Source organism: Thamnophis sirtalis, unplaced genomic scaffold (assembly GCF_051295495.1).
Source record: "Thamnophis sirtalis isolate CommonGarterSnake01/CBP01778 unplaced genomic scaffold, rThaSir2_p1.2 scaffold_2, whole genome shotgun sequence".
Lineage (NCBI taxonomy): Eukaryota > Metazoa > Chordata > Lepidosauria > Squamata > Natricidae > Thamnophis > Thamnophis sirtalis.
Window position 1 is genome coordinate 14,460,209 of NW_028261382.1, and position 24,387 is coordinate 14,484,595.

Consider the following 24,387-nt stretch of genomic DNA (forward strand, 5'->3'; position numbering starts at 1 on the left):
TTGGCTAGTCTGGAGAAAAGAAGGAATAGGGGTGACATGATAGCATTATTCCAGTTGTTGAGGGGCTGCCCCAAAGAAAGACAGGGTCAGCTTGTTTTCCAAAGCACCAGAAGGCAAGACAAGAAACAATGGATGGAAACTAATCAAGCAGAGAAGCAATCTGGAACTAAGGAGAAACTTCCTAAAAATGAGAACAATTAACCAGTGAAACAGCTTGCCTACAGAAATTGTGGGTGCTCCATCACTGGAGGTTTTTTAAGAAGAGACTGGACAGTTAGGCTAGGCAAGGCCACCTAACTATGGGATGGTTTGTAAAGAGTATGAGTGAATGAATGTGATTTTTTTTTAAAAAAAGTTTGAATCAATAAAGCTTGATTGTTACTGGATGTCCCTGTGTGGTGTTGTTCATGCCATAAGATTAGGCTGCCTCTCCACATTATTCTGCCCAATTTCAACAAGGCACAAGCTGTTAACCTATTTCTTTGGGATAGCAAAATCTATCTCCGGGAGCTCAATTCCCACGTCCTACATTCTTGAATGTAATCTTTGTCAATAAATATTCTACTTGATGAGTGTTTATCTTCCCCGCAGGATATACACAATAAGAATAATAGGTCTTTTTAAGATTAAATAGTGAGTGGGAGACAGAATGAGGAGGGAGAAAAAAGCAGATACCTCTGCATTATTTGGCACAAATTAAATGAAATATACCATTGGATTTTTAAACATTGTTAGAAAATCACTGTGAGCATATAGTATTAGATGATTATGTTTCCAGAACTCCAGTGTGTATTAGTTTTTATTGCCATAATCAAAAGACTTAACAAAATTAAAGGTAAAGGCACATATGTACTACTCATTCCTGACTCTAGGAGGTGGTGCTCATCTCTGTTGCAAAGCCGAAGAGCCAGCACTGTCCGAAGACGTCTCCGTGATCATGGGACAGGCATGACTAAATGCCGAAGGTGCATGGAATGTTGTTACCTTCCCACCAAAGGTGGTTCCTATTTTCCTACTTGCATTTTTACATGCTTTGGCAGAAGCTGGGACAAGTAATGGGACCTCACTCCATTATGCGACACTAGGGATTCGACCTTTCTGATCGACAAGCTCAGTTTTTTAGCCACTAAGCCAGTGCACCCCTTAATAAAATTAGGTAAAATAATAATGAGAATTCCTAACTGACCTTTGGTGGTCTTGAAAAGCTAAGCAACCAAATTAAGATCAACTAAGACCCTATGCTATTTCCCGTCTGAAATGGTATAGGGTCTCCAGCTTGAGCAGGGGATTGAATTAGAAGATCTCCAAAGTCATTTCCAGCTCTATTTGATTTCTCTTATTCTTCTTAAGATACGTTTTGGATAAACATTCATCAGAAAAACCCAGGGTTGTAGCCTAGAATGGGATGCCCCCAGCGCTATCTACTTTTTTTAAAAAATCACAAAAAATGCAATGGTAAATCATACTGATATTGTTGCCAAAAATAAAGAAATACAGTAGACTGAACTCCAAACCTTATATAACTATACCTACAATGACAGAGAAGCTAGTTGTGATAGTAAAATATTACTATTATAAGAAACGAATACATTTGCAGAAAGCTCAATAACAATTTTAAAAACACAAAGGTTTTGTTTTCTTTGTTTTTCATTCATCAAGATAAAATTATTTCCTTTGCATCCCTTCCATAATGTTTCAGCTCATTTTACAAATCCATAATGCGTGAATATATATCTTCTTTCTTCAATATGACATTTCCAAGAATTAGCATTCTTTAAATCATATTATTTTACATAATTCTTATGGTATTGCATACTAGCAAAACATTGTTTTAAAACAGTTTGCCTGCAGATTAAGCACATAATGAAACATTATTTCTCTATAACCGTAATGTCTCATTATTATAGATGTAATTAATGATGTTAAGTCTTGCTCTTCTCTAATCATGTTGTTTGTACTCATAGTACTAGTCATATTTGATAGGGTTTTGATAACAGATGTTTTGCATCTCCAATTAATATGTAAACTTTCAAAAGAACATTCTCAAAGTAATTAAAAGTGGATAATGATGATAACAGAAAACATTTTTGTTGTGTTGTTTTTAAACTGTGTATATTTGAATATTTCCCAATTTCCTAATCCAACCAGCACATCAAAAACTGTATCACAAACCCAGAAGGGACAACTCGCAATGACCAACTCGCTGTGGCCAATCCATCACTGTCTATTGGCCACAGCTAACTTGCAACAGCCAATTCACGACAACCAATTTGCCACAGCCAACTCACTATGGGGACAACTCAATTTAATTATTTAAAATAATTTTTTTAATATTTTAATTTTTAGCAATAGCAATAGCAGTTAGACTTATATACCGCTTCATAGGGCTTTCAGCCCTCTCTAAGCGGTTTACAGAGTCAGCATATTGCCCCCAACAACAATCCGGGTCCTCATTTTACGCATCTCGGAAGGATGGAAGGCTGAGTCAACCCTGAGCCGGTGAGATTTGAACAGCCGAACTGCAGAACTGCAGTCAGCTGAAGTAGCCTGCAGTGCTGCATTTAACCACTGCGCCACCTCGGATCCTTTATTCTTTATCATTCATATTTCATTTTATCCCTCCTTTGGCATCCTTTCTTTAATGGTTATATATCCCATCATTTATTTGATATTAGTGTAACTCTTGTTCTGTTGGCCACCACTGAAGCTGCCACCACTGGAGTTCTCAGCCAACCAATTCCTTTCTCAAACACAGCTATTGTTCTAATAGGACTATGATGAAATGTATTTTAATTCTTCTATATTCATCTTCTTTGCTATTCCCAAATTTATCCCTTCGAAGTCATTGTCAGGTTCCAAGTAGCACCCCCAATAAAAGAAGACCACAATGTCAGGAATATAATCTAACAGTTGGGTTGGCAATATATAAATCATGTAACAATGCTATACCTGTTTCTTTAAATCATACTGTAAAATGTGATTGGTTGTTGTTTTATCTCAATCGGCCATAAGAGGGAGCCAGAACGACTGTTAGTTCTGTTCGTTAGATGCTGGGCTGATCTGATCTGAGTGTTTTGGAAGCTGGCTGTTAGAAAGTGCCGTGAGCTATTATAGGTTTTGCAACTGCTAGCAAACTTTGAGTACTGAACTGATTATATGATACTGGACTATGTTATTTGGATTATCCCTTAACTGAAAGATATTGGTGACTGACTGTCTTATCCGTGTATGACTTGGACTGTTTGATGGACTCTGATACCTCTATTTCCACGAAAGTAAAAGCCTACTTAAACTGCAGTGTCTCTGTATGCTGTTTTTTGTGTTCTCCAACACAGCTCTCACAACGCTTCGTTGAACGTACTTGCTCTCCCAACGGGGAGCTTACCTAACACCCGAGGCTTGAGTTTCCTCAAAGTTCAATTTTATGAGAGATGTCATATTGGCACATCTGGGAAAACCCGAATCTGAAAGTTTCCAGGTTTTCTCCATGCTAAAGAAAGTTCAGGTCCCTGCCCAGCATCCACATGTCCATCACATGGTTCAATCAGACACTGTCCAAAACTGGAGATCTCTCCCTGTTGTGGCCCAGAAGGTGCCGTTGGAGTTGCCACCAGACTCCGACAGCGAGGGGCCCTCTGAGACGGCTTTGGAGGATGTCGAGGACCCCGGACAAGGTTCTGACTCCGAGCAGGGTGCAGAGAGGCTGGTTGGCCACCAGGGGGCACCTGAGCCTTGGACCAGTGGGGAGGAGACAAGGGAGAGTGAGCCAGAGGCCAGTAGTGAGTTGTTCCTGGATGCATGCCATCAAAGAGCCAGTAGGCATCAGGAACAATTATGCAATTACAGGAGGTGATTGTACTCAGCTGGTGGTCATTAGGCTCCTCTCCAGACTATAAAAAGCTACTGGTACATACGCCCTTCTTTGCAGAAGTCAACGCAGGATTGAATGTCGGAGGACATTACTGTGAGCTTGGCAGGCTGGATTGCTGCTAAGCCTTATCTGTGTTTATTGCTGCCTGAATTTGTCTGAGTTGCTGCCAAGGTCCTTATCTGTTTGTTCTGCTTGGCTTTCAGCCATCGAGGTTTTGGTGTCTTGCTATTAAAGTACATTGCAGTTAAGCTTGTCTCGGCAGTCATTACTGGACGGAGGAGGGGGTCAGAACATCTCCCAGTCACACCATCACAGCTTCAGGGCAAGGTGTCCTTGACTCTCTGAGAAAGGAATCTTATTTAGACTATATAACATCCATATTCTATATAATCCCACCACCCATTTTCCCACAGCAGAACATGTGGCAGGCCTGAACGCCCAATGTGATAGATGGCTTCCAGGTCGGGCAGTCATTTTGTCCATGTTTCCTAATCAGAAAACCTAATAAGAGGAATTGAATACTTGGGATTGAAAAGAAGCATGGGAAATATTCTTTTAAATTACTGGAGAAAGGAGGCATAATGAAAATCAGAGCATTCCCCTATTCTTTAGATGAGGATACATGTAAATAACCTTCCTTAATCCTCTGTCCAACAGTCAGGAAATCTTCATGGTTTCTTGGGTTTTCACTAAATTCTTACAAAAAATGTCAGGAAGATACTCCTACTAGAGGACTTTTCAAGCTTGAGTAGTCAGGGAGGCTGCAGAACGCTGAACAGAAGATTCAGCAATGAAAGAGGTTTAAGGAATGTGTGAATGCTCTGCTTCATAATTGAATAAGTGCAGAAACACAACTTTCCACCCAGAAGAATTTCACCAAAGCTCTATTGTCCTTTAGAAGGAATATTGAAGCATGTTTTCTTTCATTAAGCTGAAGGAGAACCAGTATAAAAGGAACAGAGAATTGCTGAGCATAATACTGTAAATAAATTATTCCTACTTCCATACCATTCCTTGAAGACATTTCACTTCTCATCCAAGAAGCTTCTTGGATGAGAAGCGAAACATCTTCAAAGAAAAACCAGAAAGTCGAGTTGCCTCTTGAAAAATCACCTTTGGCAAAACATTTTGTTATTCTTGCCAAAAATACAACATGAAATCCTTACCACATTGGTCTGAAAGGTGATTAATGTCATCAGGATTTTTCACTTAAGTATTTATTATTTACTTCTCAATCTAGATCACAGTTTTAAAATTGATCTGATCTATACTGATCCCCAAGAGATGCGGTGGCTCAGTGGCTAAGACACTGAGCTTGTCAATCAGAAAGGTCGGCAGTTCAGCAGTTCGAATCCCTAGCACTGTGTAACAGCGTGAGCTCCCGTTACTTGTCCCAGCTTCTGCCAACCTAGCAATTCGAAAGCATTTAAAAAATGCAAGTAGAAGAATATGAACCACCTTTGGTGGCAAGGTAACAGCATTCTGTGTGCTTTTGGAGTTGAGTCATGCCGGCCACATGGCCACGGAGATGTCTTGGCTTTGAAACGGAGATGACCACTGCCCCTAGAGCTGGAAACGACTAGCACACTTGTGCGGGGGAACCTTACCTTTACCAATACTGATCCCAAGACAATAGTTCTTCAGATACGTAGCAAGTTCCATCCAAATGTGAACTTCTATATTATCATGCATCCTTTCCTACTGATCAGTCTAAAGAAATGAAAAGCCATTTTTCTCTCGCCTGAAGGCAAGCAATGCGCCTGTCACTCTATCAGATCTCTTTAGCCGGTTTGCAAAAGTAGGCCAGATCAATGCGAGGGGCCACATTTTAAGTGGTGAAAGAAAGCTCTTGGAGACCTACTCCAGACATATTAAGTAACAGGTTTAATCCTGCACGAAAAGTGTTCACAGCTGAAGAGGATCGTATAACCCTCAGACTGTACATTGTTCACCTAAAGATACATTTCCAGAATATGATTCATAATTGGCAAGGGTTTTTTTCCCCTCCCTTGACCTGCTCGATCAACAAAAGATCATTTTACACATTCCCAAATGTCAATACTGACGGATACCCCTATTTCACTCACCCATCCCATAATTGGGCTGTCCAAAAAGAAGGGTTGCATTGTAGGAACGTTTGCAGTTTGGAAGGAGTTTTTTTAAGAGGGAGTGATAATGCAGAGTTTTGTGAACACGTTCAGAGTTTGCCATAAATGCTTTCTTTGGCGGGGGGGGGGGGAGAAAGCAAGCTGGGGGCAGCTCAAATGTACCAACCAAGGAGAAGATTTGCAGCTCAGGATTGAGATGAGGGATCCTTGGTGATCTCTGAACTTGGTTGTTTTCTTGTGGACATTTCACCATCCAAACTAGGTAAACCCAGCAGCATTGATGATGTTACCTAGTTTGGGTAATATAGCGTCTTCAAGAAAACCACCAAGCTCAGAGAGCACCAAGGATCCCACAGTTTAATGTTCAGTTGACTGCTTCCCATCCTCTATTGCAGTGATGGCTAACCTTTTTCCCATCACAATCATCAATCGAGGGTTAAGAATGGTGAAATCTAAATGAAATACAATAGAAGGGGAAATAATATAAGGTGAGTGGTATCGATTGATGATTGCTATTATAGAAAACAGGAGGCTTTAAACTTTTAAATAAATGCATCTTCCCCCTGATTTAGCCTTGCCACTTTTCTTTCTTCTCTCACATTTTAGGTTAGGTGCAGTGGTGGGTTTCAAAAAAATTTGGAACCTCTTCTGTATGTGTGGCCTGCTTTCCGGATCCACTGGTGGAACCTCTTCTAACCGGTTTGGTAGATTTGAGGAACCGGTTCTACCGAATAGGTGCGAACTGGTAGGAACCCACCTTTGGTTAGGTGCTTGAGAAGGGTAGTCAGCTTCTTACCTCTATACAGGGCTATGAATGCTGATGGTGTTTACTTTCTATGCTAAACACTCTATCTACATAGAGTCTAGAATACATCATGCGCTAGATGAAGCTGCCGAGAACCGGTTGTTAACTTTCTAAGCAGTTTGGAGAACCGGTTGTTGGAAGAAATCTCATTTTGTTTTGTTTTTTTCATTTTACAGGGCTAATCCTGTAAGGAAGGCAGGAAGGAAACATTCTGGTGTTGTTTCTAACCTCATCTTTATTGCCCTACTGTCAGAAATTGCCTCTCCGGTTAACCCTTATTACATTGTAAAAGCTAAGGCAATGTGACCATCGAAGTGAGTGACATTGAGTTGGCCATGCCCACCCAGTCACATGACCACTGAGCCACGCCTACCCAACTGGTCATTAAGGCAGAGAACCAGTTGTTAAATTATTTTAATCCCACCACTGCAGATGATAACCTGTTTTACTTAGCTTGGGTATATACTTTCATATGAAACTCACACACTGTGATTTGCAAACCATTCTTTATTTTGAGTGCCTTGGCCAAACTCAGATGACTGCAGATTATTCAATAAGCCATAATGAATCAGAGAGAATTTTAGTTTATTTATTTGATTAGCTTATTCTATGTTCTAATCTATGTTCTAGTGTCAACATATAAATGGTGGAATCCTAGCTTTTTAGAAAATACACATTGCAGTATATCACCCCCAGTGGTGGGATTCAGCCAGTCCGCACCTATTCGGGAGAACCGGTTGTTAACTTTCTAAACAGTTCGGAGAACCGGCTGTTGGAAAAAATCTCATTTTGTTTTTTTCCACTTTACAGGACTAATCCTGTAAGGAAGGCAGGAAAGAAACATCCTGGTGTTGTTTCTAGCCTAATTCTTATTGCCCTGCTTATAGAAACTGCCTCTCCCGTTAACCCTGATTACATTGCAACAACTAAGGCGAAGCACCCATCGACCTGAGTGATGTTGAGTTGGCCATGGTCACATGGTCACATGACCACTGAGCCCCACCTACCTAGTTGGTCATTAGGTCAGAGAACCGGTTGTTAAATTATTTGAATCCCACCACTGATCACCTCCTTGGTGTTCTGATTGTCCCAGCAGTTAGACTTTATCAATTTCAATATTTCTATATCCATACTTGTAAACTGAATTCTCTTTCCTCCAACCCCACTATGGTATGGGTGGTCTTTAACAATAAGGAGTTGGATCACATTAGGGTCTTTATGCAAACTCCATCCAGCCAACTCTGAATTGCTTTGTGCTGCTTCTTTGTTTCTCTTCCCCCTCCCCCTTCCATCCAATCCTAATGCATTTCTAATCACACATTTTATTATGCAGAACTTGTCATAAAACACATTACTGCGTAACCTTAAAAGGGTTCTCATCAAATAGGAATAGTGAGAGAATCGAGGAAAGCTGAGAGAAATCAAAACACCTGCCCCTTTGTAAGTGACTTCCCCACATTTATGACTTATATATTCCCTCAAAAGGAAGAAATCTAATTTTCTCTCTGGGGCAAACCTTTTATTTCATAATGGATTTGCTTATCAGATATTTCCCTTTAAATTTTGCTCTTATTGTTCATTTGCTCTCTTCTTTTTTACGGTGGTTAATGTAGTTGTATCTTTATATGGACCTCATTTCTACTGGGCCCTGCTATCTATCCAAGGTGTGTGTTTTTTTCACCCAGAGGCTGTTAACCAGGCTTTTTCAATGTCATTTATCACAGCAACAAATTGTTTTTATAAGTCATTCCGAAAGCCGACCCTTTCTTAGCATGGTTTCAATTCAACTATTTCAGAACTGTGGCTCCATTAAAACAAGTTCAGATTATAGGGCTCCCTATTGAAGGAAGCAATAGGGATGCGGGGGCTCAATGGCTAAGATGCTGAGCTTGTTGAGCAGAAAGGTCGGCAGTTCGGCGGTTCCAATCCCTAGTGCAACATAATGGAGTGAGCTCCTGTTACTTGTCCCAGCTTCTGCTAACCTAGCAGTTCCAAAGTATGTAAAAAAAGCAAGTAGAAAAATAGGGACCACTTTGGTGGGAAGGTAACAGCATTCCATGTGCATTCAGCATTGAGTCATCCTGGTCACATGACCACAGTGACGTCAGGACAATGCTGGCTCTTCAGCTTTGAAATGAAGATGAGCACTGCTTCCTAGAGTCGGGACTAGCACATATGTGCGAGGGAAACCTTTATTATACTATTGAAGGAAGCAGCTTTAAAATGTTCAATGAATAAAATGTCTAAGAATTAAACTTTGATTAATCTCATTCGTGAATGTTATCAAAAAAAGCTAAGAAAAAGGCTACAAAGTGTTCAGAGTTTAAAGAGTCATTGCATAACTGAGTATTGCAAGTCAATACTTTTTGGAACTGGATGTCAAATTCACTCATTCATAATATGGAGATAAAGGACAAAGGAAATTGCTCTATGCCAAGTCAAAGTGCTCCATTTAAGATTGACATGTGGCTATTCACTTCTGGATTGTTCCCAAAGCTTTCCCAGAATTTTTTTTATCAAATACCCTGTTTTCCCAAAAATAAGACCTCCCTGGATAATAAGCCCAATTGGGCTTTTGAGCTCATGTGCGAAAATAAGCCGTCCCACAAAAAATAAGCCCTCCCTGAAAATATTGCAACACAGCAGCAGCCACGAGGTGACCATGCTCACCGCCTCCTGCACCTCAAAAATAATAATACCTCCCCGAAAATAAGGCCAAGTGCTTATTTGGGGGGGGGGGTGTCAAAAGAAAATAAGATCCTGTCTTATTTTTGAGGAAACACAACACTAATTTTTAATATAATGGAGTAGGACATATAATGTAGAAGGACAGGCAAAGCCTGAGGGCAGAGTTAAAAGAGGAATCAGTTTGGAGTCATTGTGTTGCCACAAGTGGTTTAAATCCAATCCTTCTTGAATTCCGATTACTCTTACATAGCACCAATTTTGCACTGACTGTTGACTAGATTCTTGCCTATAGGATGAGCAATAAATTAACTTAACTGGAACTTAACCTGTGATCCTGATTCTTCACACCTGTCATAGAATTGCATTACATGAACTATACTGAATCATTTTCAACTCAATTTAAAGGTTAATTAAATGAGCTCAAATTTTGTCCTGGGCTGCTCTTTTTTTAAAAAACTACATCCCCTAGTACCCCATTCAAAGGCCAACAGCAGCTTGTGGTCTGGAAAATGTTGGGAAATTATCATCCCATCTTTGAAGGTCTGAACAAATAGAGCCCAATTAAAGTCCTACAAGAAGGAAAAATAGGAAGAACCCCGCAGCTATGCTTTGAGAGGGAGAGCTATTTATTTATGGGTCATCCCAATCTATGCAAATTTGGGGTTGTAGACCTCCTTTATCATATTAAAACTCTGGGTTTGGTTACAGTCTATGGTCCTCATGTTTAACTGCATTGGTAGGGTACAGAGGTGGCTAGCCAGACTATTTTTTTAGCAACCCCAAGACCTTTGACTTGCCAATTTTAATTTAATAAACTGCAAGATTAATTTATCCAAAATTAGATTGAGGAGATTTTAAATTAAATGAATTCCAACAAACTGCTTATTCAGATTTGATCTAGCCTAACCAATTTTGTATTGTCATCACTATTCTTTCCACTGTTCATCCAAGTCATTAACAAGAGTTTTAAGGAAGTTCTGAACTCTAGATCAAACCATACAGTGCCCCCTTCAATACTTCAAAGTCCCTCAACTCTATGGTTCCATGACTCTATGGTCAACAATCTAAGATCAAGCCCATAGGCCAGTTTGTCACAGCAATGGAACTTCTATCGTTACAATGAAACATCTTAAACCATGTTTCTTCTCTGCATGCTACCTAATGCATGACAGTGCAGAAAGATGCAAATCTCTCAATATCAAGAGAGATTTAGGCTTTGAAAATATAATGGAAGTTTTTTTGTGAGAAGCCACTGGTATTCCAGAGAGAGGGCACAGTAATTTAAAGTTCTTAATTCTTTCTCATTAAACTGTTCTTTTGTCTGTCCTTTAAATGAAAGAGCTTTAACCAACAAAGCAGCACATGAAGCTCTGTTCTAACAAAAATGAAGATGTGTCTGAATGCAACATCCCTTTTAAGCAATTTTTAAGCAAGCAAAGAAATGAGCCAGGGATGTGAAATGGAAACACATCAGAAAATGTGTGAGATAAAAGAGGCTATCCTAGGCATGATCCAGCAGAGCAGAGATGGTATTCATACAGTTCTGACAGCTTCTGGAGAACCAGTAGCGGAAATTTTGAGTAGTTCGGAGAACCGGCAAATAGGCTGACCCTGCCCCTGCTGCCTCCCAGCATCCCAGCCAATCTTCTTTTGTTGCCATGAACAGGAGGACAGAGCTGGAAAGCAGGTTAGTGAGATGGGGAGGGAATGGGAATTTTGCAGTAACCTTTACCCAGGAGTGGGGAGAGAATGGGGATTTTGCAGTATCCTTCCCCTGCCATGCCCACCAAGCCATGCCCACCAAGCCATGCCCACCAAGCCACACCCACATAACCGGTAGTAAATAATTTTGAATCCCACCACTGCTGTAAGCATCTCTTATTAGTTCATTTGATATTTGCCCCTGCATCTTACCTAAAATACAAACTGATATGCAAGAACTCATTTATTTTACTTAGAGAGCCAGGCTTTATAGTCTAGAACGGTGCTGAAATTTTCATCTGTATATTTAAAAAGACCAATCTCTTTCCCTTTGCTGGGAAGGGGAATATCAATAATTATATATCAGGGGGTGGGGTGGGATTTTTATATTTATCCTGAGCATAAAGTGACTGAACTTTATGTTTGGTAAGAACTTTGTCTGTCACTACATTGTCTCCTCTCAAGTGGTCTAAAGCAGTGATGGTGAACCTTTTAAACACCAAGTGCCCAAACTGCACATGCGCATGCCCAAGCAAAAATGTGCATGCATGCACATATGCAGACATGTGTAAATGTGCACATATGCAGACATGTGTAAATGTGCACATTTGTGGACATGTGCAAACATGCACATTGGTGGACATGTAAAAGTGTGCACATTCCTGGACATGCACGAATGTGTGCCTGCGTGGACATGCGCACATGTGCAGCCGAGCCCTAAAGACCAGGTGGCCGGCGGGACACAGGGCATCCCAGCATTGGCAGCATGGCAAGAGGTAAGATCTTTTTCTTTCATGAACTTCTGTTTTTCGTTTTCAGGAAAACAGAAGCTCACAAAAGAAACACCATGGAGATCTGACCTGGGGCACAGCGCGCATGCCAGCAGAGGGGTCTCTGCATGCCACCTTTGGCACATATGCCATGGGTTCACCATCACGAGTCCAAAGACTACCTGGCTTCTCTCCCTCCTATTTCCTTCACCTGAGATTCACCTAATCTCAGGTGAAGGAAATCTTCCTGTGAGAGAGATTTAGCTGAAAAGCAAAAATGTAACCTACTGCTATTACTGGGGCTCCCTGCTACTTCCAATCAAAAGTGCTCAAAAACATCATAAGACATTTGAGAAATCACTCAAGGTTCTGAAAAATAATCCCAACATTGGGGAGAGGAGAATCAAGGAAATACATGGTGGGGTTTTGCCCAGCATTAAGCTCAGCTGAGATCTTTCCCTATCTGGAACATGCTGCTGGCACAGTGGTGCCAGGTTAGAAAGGAATATGGCAGGCGAACTCTTCCCACAGCCTGGAGTTCAATACTGAGGAACTCAAGGTTGACTCAGCCTTCCAGTTTTCCGAGATCAGGAAAATGAGGACACGGAATGTTGGGGGCAATATGCTGACATTGTAAACCACCCAGTGAATGTTATGAAGCACTATTGGGTAGAATATAAGTTTAATTGCTGTTGCTATTCTTCTCAATGATTACTCAGAATCAAGTAAATGTTTATTACATAAAATAATTGAATTTTGCCTGCCTTAGCTTTAGTGTTTCATTTGGCATGGAAGTTATTGCCTTTACTGCTCTACTCTTGGCATCTAGAATGGTGCAGCCCAAGACTAACTACACAATAGTTGTCGATGGCAGTCCCGTCTCTCCTTGAAAAGTTCCAGTGATAAAGCTCCCACAATTGCCTTCAGAAGTTGTGGGAGCTTTGTCACTGGAAAGAGACTGGACTGCCACCTGTCAGAAATGGTGTAGGGTCTCCTACTTGCGGGGGAGCTCGGACTAGATAGCCTACGACAGTGGTTCCCAACCTGTGGGTCGGGACCCCTTTGGGGGTCGAATGACCCTTTCACAGGGGTCGCCTAAGACTATTGGAAAACACATATTTTTGAAAAAATATGGAAAACATAAAATAATTTTATGGTTGGGGATCACCACAACATGAGGAACTGTATTAAACTGCGTGAGGAAGGTTGAGACCCACTTGGCCTACAAGGTCCCTTCCAATTCTGCTATTCATCTTAAAGTTGTGTAGTAGCTGATGATATATCCAGCCTTTCCCAGCTGGCATTTAGATAACATTGATTTGTTTCCATACTGGTAATTGATTTCTATGGGAAATGAAGGCTGCATAAAGATGCTCAGGTTCTTTAGGTTCTGAATTATTTTAGCTAACCAGCATTATAATCACTACGGAGGAGTAAACATACCAATCTTCCCTTCTACTTGTGTCCTTCTGACTATCTACTGTATGTACAGGTAAGCAGCAGAGGGGATGCCAAAGTAATCAAGTATGTTTTTCCAGTGCTTTTTTTCCCCTCGCCCATTCAGGCTGCCAGATAAATTGGTACAAAATAGAACAGTTATAGCATTATTTTTAATAGGATACCCAAGTTATTTCCTGCTTCAAGCACAGTCTGATACTAAAGGCTTAAGAATGCTCTAGGCATTTTCAACCATCAGAATTTATGTAGACACTTATTAGAAGGTTTATGTTATGTCCTGAAAAACATTTGCATCTGAAGAAAATACCCTGTCCTGTTCCCCACTTTATTTGTGATTATTGTTTTGCTTGGTTCTTGTCTTTTATTTTCCCTTCCTCCTGAATTAGCCCTCTAAGTGCCAATCAATCAGGAATCTTGTCTGAATGCTGCTTAATCAGATTTTGTTCAATAAAAAGCCTACAGAGAGGTAATTGAGACAATGAAGTACGGTTAAAGGTAAAGGTTCCCCTCGCACATATGTGCTCATGTTAGGTTTCCGTTCCCAACTCTAAGGGGCGGTGCTCATCTCTGTTTCAAAGCTGAAGAGCCACTGCTGTCCGAAGACGTCTCCGTGGTCATGGGGCCGAACACCGAAGTCGCACAGAACACTGTCACCTTCCCACCAAAGATGGTTCCTATTTTTCTACTTGCATTTTTATGTGCTTTTGAACTGCTAGGTTGGCAGAAGCTGGGACAAGTAACGGTAGCTCACTCCATTACATGGCACTAGCGATTCGAACCGTCGAACTGCGAACCATTCTGATCAACAAGCTCAGGGTCCTAGCCACTGAGCCACTGCATCCCACTAAAGTAGGGTTGGCCATGCCATAAAGCAGTGTTTTTCAACCTTTTTTGTGCAAAGGCACACTTTTTTCATGAAAAAAATCACGAGGCACACCACCATTAGAAAATGTTTAAAAAATTTAACTCTGTGCCTATATTGACTATATATAAAGTGTTTTTCCCACGGCACACCTTACACTATGTCACGGCACACTAGTGTGCCGCGGCACAGTGGTTGAAAAACACTGCCATAAAGTACCAGATCAAGGATTATCCAGAGAACGGGATCATGTCTAAAACTAATCATTCTTTAGTTGTTGGATAACTTGACATGCTCTTGGTGAGGTTCATTGAAAATAAGAGAATGGAAACATTATTACAAGAAAGTGCTAGCAAATTACAAAGTCCTAATGAGCTTGAATACTTGCACTGTATTCAATTTATTGAGAATAGTCAAATGTTAGACCAATTATGATATCCAATATTATCTGTAGTCTAATGTCAACAATGAAAAGTTAAGGATGGAAAGGAGGAAAAGTAAAAATATAATATCCCTGGTCTCATATTAAATATCACTTAGTGCTATTTTGTACAGTCTACCGAGGCATAATGTGGTTTGCTTGGTTTTGGCTCAGGGTAATGTGTGAACGCAGCCACTGTGGGTTTGTTCAAGAAACCATGCGTAAGCAAACCATGGTGTTTTTTTTACAGTATGAACCCAATTTTTCACCTGGTTTGAACTGAAGTTATTGAAATTCTACGTAGTAAAAGAGCTCAACATTGCTGTGGAGTCCTTGGTGATCTCTGAGTCTGCAGATGCTTCACTATCCAACTAGTAACCTGAAACAATATTCTAATCAAGCAATTACCAAGAAGAAAGTCACACCTCCACAAGCAATTGCAGTCAACCTACTGTATATAAACACAGAGCAAACCGCACACTCATTCACACTGATGATGTTACCTAGTTGGGTAATGAAATGTCTGCAAGACAATTCCAAATTTCAGAATTATGTGCAGCAGTGGTGAAATTCATTTTTTTTTTTACTACTGGTTCTATGGCCGTGGCTTGGTGGGCATGGCAGGGGAAGGATACTGCAAAATCTCCATTCCCTCCTGATCAACTGGGACTCAGAGGCAGAGAATAGATGGGGGCAGGGCCACTCAGAGGTAGCATTTACTGGTTCTCTGAACTACTCAAAATTTCCACCACTGGTTCTTCAGAACTGGTCAGAACCTGCTGAATAGTAGGGCATAGATTTTGCAAGACAAAAACCACTGTAATTGAAAGACCAGAATGATTCGTAGCACTTTCTGTCTTGCTATCAGTTTACACCGTCAGCTGGATCATATAATAGAGCTTTTCCAAGGTTATAGATTAATAGATTTAGCACCTTAAAGGTCATTTCATCCAACTCTTTGAGGCAACACCAATATTAAAGCTGCATAAAGGCTCAATGCTTGAATTTCTGCTTTCCCACATTCTTCAATATTTTTGAAGCTAATCATCTTCCCAGAGCACATTTAGCAGAAGAATTGCAATAGAACGAGCAGGAGCCGCTAGTCATGGCTCTAATGTCCAAGCTTAAATTGTTGGTTTGCTTGCCTATTAGGAGTTATTATTATCGGTATTCATGCATTAATTTTCTGGGCAAAAAGCCCTGTTAAGATGCCTCGCATATAAACTAAAAAGCATACAACGCAATTAAAATCAGCTAATTTAAGACTCAAATTGCAGTTTAGGCCAGTTTCAATCCAATAGCAGAAATTCACTCAAAGAAAGCAATTTAAAACAAGAGGCAGAAGCCGGACATACAATTAAAAGACATAATTGTTGTTTGTTGCGTAATGCGGTTTCAACCCTCCCTGTTTCTCATGAGCCACAGGCAGCCTTAGGAGAAAATGCCTCCCCTGGAGAACAATTTATGCTGTCACCACCAGGAAAACACAGTGTGTCAAAAATAGTTTTGCTTCAGGAGTGTTTTGGCAAATAATGACAAGAATGATCAACAACCACTGCTATAAAGGCAAGTCAACAGAGTCATTCGACATCCATATAAACACCTCTTTAAAATTTGAGCTGAAAGTCTAAAACTGCAGCTTCATTTAAATTTTACATATGGAGCAAGTGACATCCAAACCTCACCTCCAAAATGATTATCATATTAGGAAACAGAAACTGAAATAGCAGCAATGAACATCTTTTAGATAAAAGTAGGTTCCCCTCATACATATGTGCTGGTCGTTCCCGATTCTAAGGGGCGGTGCTCATCTCTGTTTCTAAGCCAAAGAGCCAGCGCTGTCTGAAGACGTCTCTGTGGTCATGTGGCCGGCATGACTAAACACTAAAGGCACATGGATCGCTGTTACCTTCCCACCAAAGTGATCCCTATTTTCCTACTTGCATTTTTTAAATGTTCTTTCGAGCTGCTAGGTTGGCAGAAACTGGGACAAGGAATGGGAGCTCACTCTGTTACGCGGCACTAGGGATTCAAACTGATTCAAGCATCTTTAGGAAATCAATAATAACGGGAAAATAACAGAAACAATCTTTCTAAAAAACTGAACAGGACTGTGAGCTACATTTGCCAACACACTAACCTATGATTATCTAACTTGTATTATTTATTATTATCATCTAATTGAATTATCCCATTTTTAAAGATTTAAATAACAAGCACAGAGTACTCAAGCTGGGTTTGCCAGAAATAGCTGGCTCATTTGTGTCTCAGTCTGTTGGGCAAACACAACCAATGATTTATTAGGCAAGTGGGTAAAAGAAACTGCAGATTTTCCTCCATAATTAAGGCTGGAGCATATGGCAGCATCTAATGCCCACCAAGATTTCAGCTAAACGTATTTGTTCTCTATCTCTTTGCCTTTGTGGAATTTGTCTTGGCAAAAACAGAGGTGCATCTAGTGGGTTGCATTACTCTATTCTACACCTAGAAGATTTATGCTTTAATAATTGCTATTAAGTTACAGAAACACACAAGAGAGAAAGCTAAATGGGTAAAACAGTACTAACTATGGCGTTGCTGGATTGACAGATTGGCTGAAGCAGTGGTGGGTTCTGGCCGGTACGCCCCGGTATGAGTGGGAGCAGCAGCCACTGTACTGGAGTGGTGCTTTGGAGGGCCTGCCTGCCCGCCCTCGTTCCTTACCTGTATTTAAGCCAACTGGACCATTTTTGCACGGTGCCTGCATGACACTCCGCCAAGCAGCTGGAGCGTCGCAGGGCGACAGATGCACATGCTTGCGCAGCGCACCTGCCCGTGTTGAATGCCCAGCCCCGTTGCAGCGTACCAGTTGCGACAGGATCCGGAACCCACCACTGGACTGAAGAGATGTCATGAAGAAGCTGGCTAGAAAAAAACCCAATGCACTTCAACGTCAAGGTGAAGTTAGTTGTTTTTCACGAGGTGCTATTTAGCGACCATGGCTAATAACTGTGATTTTTTTTCAAACAAAGCTAATGATTGGATTCAAGCCCATGGTCCCGTCATCTATGAAAGGATCAAAAACGAATGAAAGGGGTCGGATTCAGCTGGTTTGGGTGAACTGGTAGCTCTGACAATCAGCTGAGAGTGAACCGGTTTGTTCTGACAATCATGTTGGCCTGCCCGTCCTTGTCCTTTACTTACCTATATCCTCTCAGCTGATTAGTGTGGCAGAGCAGATTGCTGTGCCTCAGCCATGTTAGTCCCCAAGAGGTAATGTGGAAGGTAAGTTTTGGTAAAACTGTGCACGCCTGTGTCAGGCGCACACAAAGCACGGGCAACTTTGCAACTTTGCAACTTTAATAAGATTTGTATGCCGCCCACTTCCCAGGGACTCTGGGCGGCTCACAACAAAAGCAAAGACATAAAAACTTTAAAAATACAATTATTTAAAATAAGATATCATCCATTCAATCACGTGGGGCTGGATTTCAATCAACAGCCCCAGGCCTGCTGGAACAGCCAGGTCTTGGTCGCTTTACGGAAGGCCGGGAGAGTGGTAAGGGTCCGGCTCGTTCCATAAGGCCGGTGCAGCTACAGAGAAGGCCCTCCCTCGGGGAGCCGCCAGCCGGCATTGTCCAGTCGACGGCACCCGGAGGAGGCCCATCCTGTGCAATCTTATTGGTCGTTGGGAGGTGAATGGCAGGAGGCGGTCTCTCAGGTAGCCAGGTCCAATACCATGTAGGGCTTTAAAAGTAACGACTAGCACCTTGAAGCTGGTCCGGAGACCAATGGGGAGCCAGTGCAGCTCGCGGAAGATAGGTGTAACATGGGTGTATCTAGGTATACCCATTATCGCTCACGCGGCTACATTCTGGACCAACTGCAGTCTTCGAACACTCTTCAGGGGCGCGCATGAAATACATGAACACCGAACTGGCAAGATCTCACCACTGGTCAAACCTCAAAGAACACCCAGCATGAAGATATTCTCAGGTTGAAACTCAAGAGAAAGCATCCTTGTCCAAAATCTGAAGAGCTCTATCTGTCAGGAGTCTAACTGTCCCTTTCATGCTATTCAATTCCCTTTCAACAACAATTCCCTTTTAAGCAAGGAATGCCACCTTCTCACTGTCTAAGGCTAATGACAGTGTCTAAAATAATCTCCTACAACCTAACTACCAATCAATGCTGGAACCATGCTGTAGAATTATGATAAATCATGGCAGAATGATATCCCTAATTTCTAAACTGAATACTATCCACCTATTTGTAAATGGTTTTACAAATAAAACAGGATGCTAAGTAGGTTAGTTAAGAGTGGGGTTTTGCTTCAACAAAAGGAAATCTTAATTTTGGCAAGTCTGTTTTCCCCAAATTAGTTCCAGGCAGAACCCTGCTAATCTTGAATATTTCTATCCTCCTTCTCCTACCTGCTTGTCTTAACTCTTCGCCAAGCATAGGCCTGCAGCATCTCCTCTAATACAAGTTAAGATGTTGTCCTGACTCCAAAGCAGCTCCTGAAACCTAGATTCGGGATGCTGAATATTCCAACAGGAATATTTTAAGCATTGAAAGCCTTAATTTTCCCATGATGAAAACTCTTATTTTCTGTTTGCCGTTGAGAACATTTAAATCCCCTTCCAATGTCCTGGGGTAAACTACAAAGAATCCCAAAGCTCTTCTTTGTTTTCACGTGTCATGTTTAAACACAGATATCTGATTTAAGCAACCACTCTAGAAGAGAGGGGGAGGGAGAGAGAGAATGAGAGAGAGACAGAGAGAGAGAGAGTCACAGAGAGAAGGAGGGAATGAGAGAGAGTGGGAGAGGGAGAGAGAGAAGGAGAGATCGGTCTCCCTAAACAGATCTGAATACAGGCTTGCAATCTATTTAGCAAGGTTGTTATCTTTTAAAAAAAAATTCAGGTGCATAGGAAAAAAATATTATTTTGCTCTAAAGCTGGAGACACCAAAGCTTGAAAAACAGTTTGCCCTCATAACTCCAGTCCAACAATATGTTTAAAGCATCACTGTGTATTCGTATATTCTGGGTGAACGGGATGTTTTCTTAGGTGAGGTATTTCAGAAGCATTGTACCTAAGGTGTAACTTGGGGTGGGGGGTGTAAACCATCCTAAAATAACCACATGGCGAAGTCCATATCAGAGGGGAGCTCTGAAGGCAGACTTTCTGCCACCTATCAGTGCTTTTTTTCATACATCCACTGTGACTTGTGCAGAGAACATTCTCCTCTGACTTGGGATGCAGGAAGTGTAATAATATATCAAAGTTTCCACCACTAGACAAGTTCCCCCAGCTTGCCTTGAGGGAGAGGAAGGGAAAGGAACCGCACAGCCATCAGATTTCTCTCCAGCTAGTTGAAATCTTCTTACCTGAAAAGTAGAGAGAAGCACCTGCAAGCCACTACTTCCTTGCTCAGCCATGTTGCTGGGCTTCAACTCACCCCAAAACTTTTAAATTCCAACAGAAGGTGATTATTATTTTTTTATCCAACTGCTGTTGTTCCCTGTCCTGATCAAGAGAGCAGCTCAATCCGGATCAGGAGAGAATAAAACAAAAAAAAACCAAGAAAAATCAAAGCATCACCATTCTAGACCTTCACACACGAAACAGATACACAGACAGACATATGCATCAGCTTCCTGCCCAGTGAGTCTCTTTGCAGCTCTCCCAGTGTGGCAGAGAGATTAATTCCTATATAAAGAATCAGGGGGATTAAGAAAAGCTCTCGGCAAAAGGTCTGGGTGTTTAGTGCACAGCCAGAGGCGCGCAGGGTGGCTGGCCAGGAGGGAAGAGAGGGGAAAAGCAGAGAAAGAGGCAAATTTGCATAGTCCTCCCGGGCAGGAGGACCGAGGAGTGGGCGGTTGAACTTGGCTGCCTGACAGGCATTCTCAGCTGACCGGCTGATCAGTTCCAGAGGACTTTCTGAGGCCACTTGGTTTGTCTGCTTCTGTCCCGGTGAAATCAGAGAGGCCTGCAGATGGACACGAGACACACAAGTCCAGGGAAGCCATGGGGCACAGAGAAGGAACGTTGGCAAGCTCTTAAAGAAACACTTCAAAATTAAGGCTCATCCGTCAGGCTAACTGTGGTTTCTTCGATCATACTTTAGCACAGCAATAGCAGTAGACTTAGCAATAGCAGTAGACTTATATACCGCTTCATAGGGCTTTCAGCCCTCTCTAAGCGGTTTACAGAGAGTCAGCATATTGCCCCCAACAATCCGGGTCCTCATTTTACCCACCTCGGAAGGATGGAAGGCTGAGTCAACCCTGAGCCGGTGAGATTTGAACCGCTGAACTGCTGATCTAGCAGTAGCCTGCAGTGCTGCATTTAACCACTGCGCCACCTCGGCTCACAGTGGTTCCCAAACTTGGCAACTTTAAGACTTGTGGACTTCAACTCCCAGAATTCTCCAGCCAGCTGGCAAAAGGTCTGGGGAATTCTGGGAGTTGAAGTCCACAAGTCTTAAAGTTGCCAAGTTTGGGAACCACTGCTTTAGCAGGGTGTGCAAAAATGGATTGTATGGTTCAGTTTTTGGACAATGCCATGTAGTGTATAATAAGCCCAAGTCATCAGGGCTTGTTAAACAAATCACAACTACAAGCAACCCTGCTTGTGACAACATGGAGATCTTTGAAGGCACTCTTTAGTCTTGCACAAATTTAATACATAGCAGCTCACCCATTTGTACCTCCCTAAACAAACTAGTGGGGGCACGGTGGCTCAGTGGCTAAGCTTGTTGATCAGAAAGATCAGCAGTTCAGTGGTTCAAATCCCTAGTGCCATGTAACGGAGTGAGCTCACATTACTTGTCCCAGCTTCTGTCAACCTAGCAGTTTGAAAGCATGCAAACAGGCAAGTAGAATAATAGGGAGCATGTTGGTGGGAAGGTAACAGCGTTCCGTGTGCCTTTGGTGTTTAGCCATGATGGCCACATGACCACAGAGATGTCTTTGGACAGCGCTGGCTCTTTGGCTTTGAAACAGAGATGAGCACTGCTCCCTAGAGTCGGGAATGACAAGCACATATAGGCAAGGGGAACCTTTACCTTTACCAACTCACTAGTGAATTTTAATGAGGTCATCTTAGGTGCTCTAAGGCCACAAAAATGCAGTTTCTGGCTTCCCACAGTCTATGCCAATGACCAGCAGGCCAGCAGGTCCTCAAAATTGATCTTAAACAGCTTGGAATTCTGGGAGCAGAACAGATTGGCCAAGGTTGATCAAGGACTGCTATGTAGATAATTTTGCTGAAGAACAAGGACTGGAGGACATAAAAATAGTCACGCTTCTCTCTTTCTGGAGTCATATTTGGATGAGTTGGCCTTTCTTCCCCATTTTTTATTAGATGGCTTCTCTATTACTTGCCTGTCCTTGTCTCTCAGCTTCAGCTTCTGGAGCTATGAACCCAGCAGGATTAGGGTAAAAAATACTTCTCTCTAACCAATCCCACCAGACTTTAACTTGGAGAAAAATAACACAGCTGTCAATGATGTTGCCAGGGTCAGTCCTTGAAGTATCTGTCTCACCCTGACAAGACCCAGAAAGTCTAATAAAAGAAGTTTATGTAACAGCCAAAGCAGACTTGTGGGATAATGTTCTATCATGAGCAAAGGAATGGAGGGTGACAAAACCCTTTTAAGAACTTATAAAAGCTTGGCTAGAACTCAACATGCTTCACTGATTAATCCACTGGCTGTAAAAATGACTTTAGAACTAATTAAAGGCAGCTTAAAGAAGCTGTTGTGATGTTTTCTCTCGCTTCTCACTTTCCCCATTCTACAGATAAATGTACCTATTGCTGGAGCGGGATGGAGCCATCATTAGCTAAAAACTGAAACAACAAAAACTCCAGACGATTTGCCTAGTTTATGGACATCACATTTTCTTTTTTTTCTGACACCAAGAGTTCCAGAATTATAGTACTCATCACCAAGTCCAATTCTTTTCAATTCATAAGTCCTTTGCAGTCCACAAAACTCCAAAGAAGTATCCTGTTTCTCCAAAGTACACTTCATGACATAGTCCAATCAGTCTTGTGTTGGTTTAATTTGTTAAAGGAACTCAACTAACCCAACCAATGTAGATGTATGTGAATTTAATGGGGTTCTGGTGAACCAGTAGCTGGAATTTTGAGTAGTTCAGAGAACTGGCAAATACAACCTCTGACTGGCCCTGCCCCCACCTATTCACCTCCCGAATCCCAACTGATCAGAGTCCCAGCTGATCAGCTGGGTCTTCTTCTGTTGGCCTGCACAGGAGAATGGAGCTGGAAAGCAGGTTAGTGGGATGGGGAGGGAATGGAGATTTTACAGCATTCTTCCCCCAGGAGTGTGGAGGAAATGGAGATTTTGCAGTATCCTTCCACTGCCATGCCGATCAAGTCAAGCCCACCAAGCCGCGCCCAAAATTTGAATCCCATCACTGATCTTTCATGCTGTGTTGTTCTTCAGGATTTAGTGATTGGTCTAGACAATCAGACCACCTTTGCTTTTGAAGATGCCATCCAGAGATGCCAGTGAAACATCAGGGAATCTGTTGTCTATACCTCAGTCACTAAACCCTAAAGACCAATATTGCCCAATATTCTTATTACCTTGGAATCAAATTTCACTTTTTGAAAATACACATAATATAGTGAAATTAAACCAGGTCTGTTTTCCTCCCTGTTTCACAAACTAGGACTACCAGAGATGGTCAATGGGAAGAGATTTTGAACAGGCAAAAGAAAGTTGTTCTTGACCTAACAGATCAGCAATCTATAGAACTCCACCACCAATGGGAAGAAAACACTGAACTGTCCTTTTATTTTCTCCCCGCCCCCTCACCTGCCTACCTATACCGCTACCTACCTACCTACCTATCTGTCGTTATCTATCTACCTACCTATTCTGACCTAGGCTTCCCAAAAGCACAAAGTCAACTCCTCATCCCGATAAAAACCCTTTTATTTAGTTTAAAATAAATTCCTCTCCAGCAAAGTCCCGTCCAACAGTCTTTCAAGAGATTTCACAACTGCAGACCTTTATCAGGCTTGGAGAGCTGCCAGACTGATATCTTCCAAATGCCACTCTGTAGCAGACCATACTTGGCAAGAAGTCAGGAACAGATCTTCACCCTAATGAACTGAAATAATTGTCTCCTGCAAACTCCACTCCCCCTTTGCTCCTCTTTATTCCATATGGGAGGGGCCATTCACCGTCCACCTGTGGCTTTACTCCCGAGTCGACCCTTCCTTAGCTGTTACCTTCTCCTGGCAACTCTGCACATGCGCACACTGGGAACAGGCTCCAAATGTTCTTCTGCCCCACTAATATCTTGACTCCGAAGGCAGTTGATATCTGTCAGATGGCCCTGGCTCCATCTCTGTTTCCAATGCAGAGCACTCATCAGAGCCTTCCCCAGACTCCAGGACTAGTCAATGATCCTCCTCAACCTCCTCACTGTCCGAATCTGCTGCCAGATCCCCTGACCGCTGGCGGGCCACAACACTACCTACCTACCTACCTAAGTATACCAAAGACTGGATGATGGCAACTAACTTGATTGGCTTTAAAGGGGGATTAATCTTGAAGACTCAACATTGGGAAGAGCAATTTTCCAAACAGCAGTTGCAGGAGAACAATGAAGGACAGAGGATATATCCCATCTCCTGCCTGCATTCCAAATTCATCCTGATAAGACCCCCAAATGTTGGGCTAA

General features: G+C 42.0%; 1 protein-coding gene across 1 annotated transcript in view; it reads right to left on the bottom strand.

The window, feature by feature from the left end:
- AGBL1 (AGBL carboxypeptidase 1) overlaps nt 1–20,430 on the bottom strand; it is a 418,457-nt gene extending 398,027 nt beyond the window's left edge. The window contains exon 1 of the mRNA XM_087704308.1: nt 20,056–20,430. Within this exon, the coding sequence (XP_087560434.1) occupies nt 20,056–20,106 (51 nt within the window). The 5' untranslated portion in view covers nt 20,107–20,430. The remainder of the gene's footprint in view (nt 1–20,055) is intronic.
- Nucleotides 20,431–24,387: the final 3,957 nt, after the last annotated feature.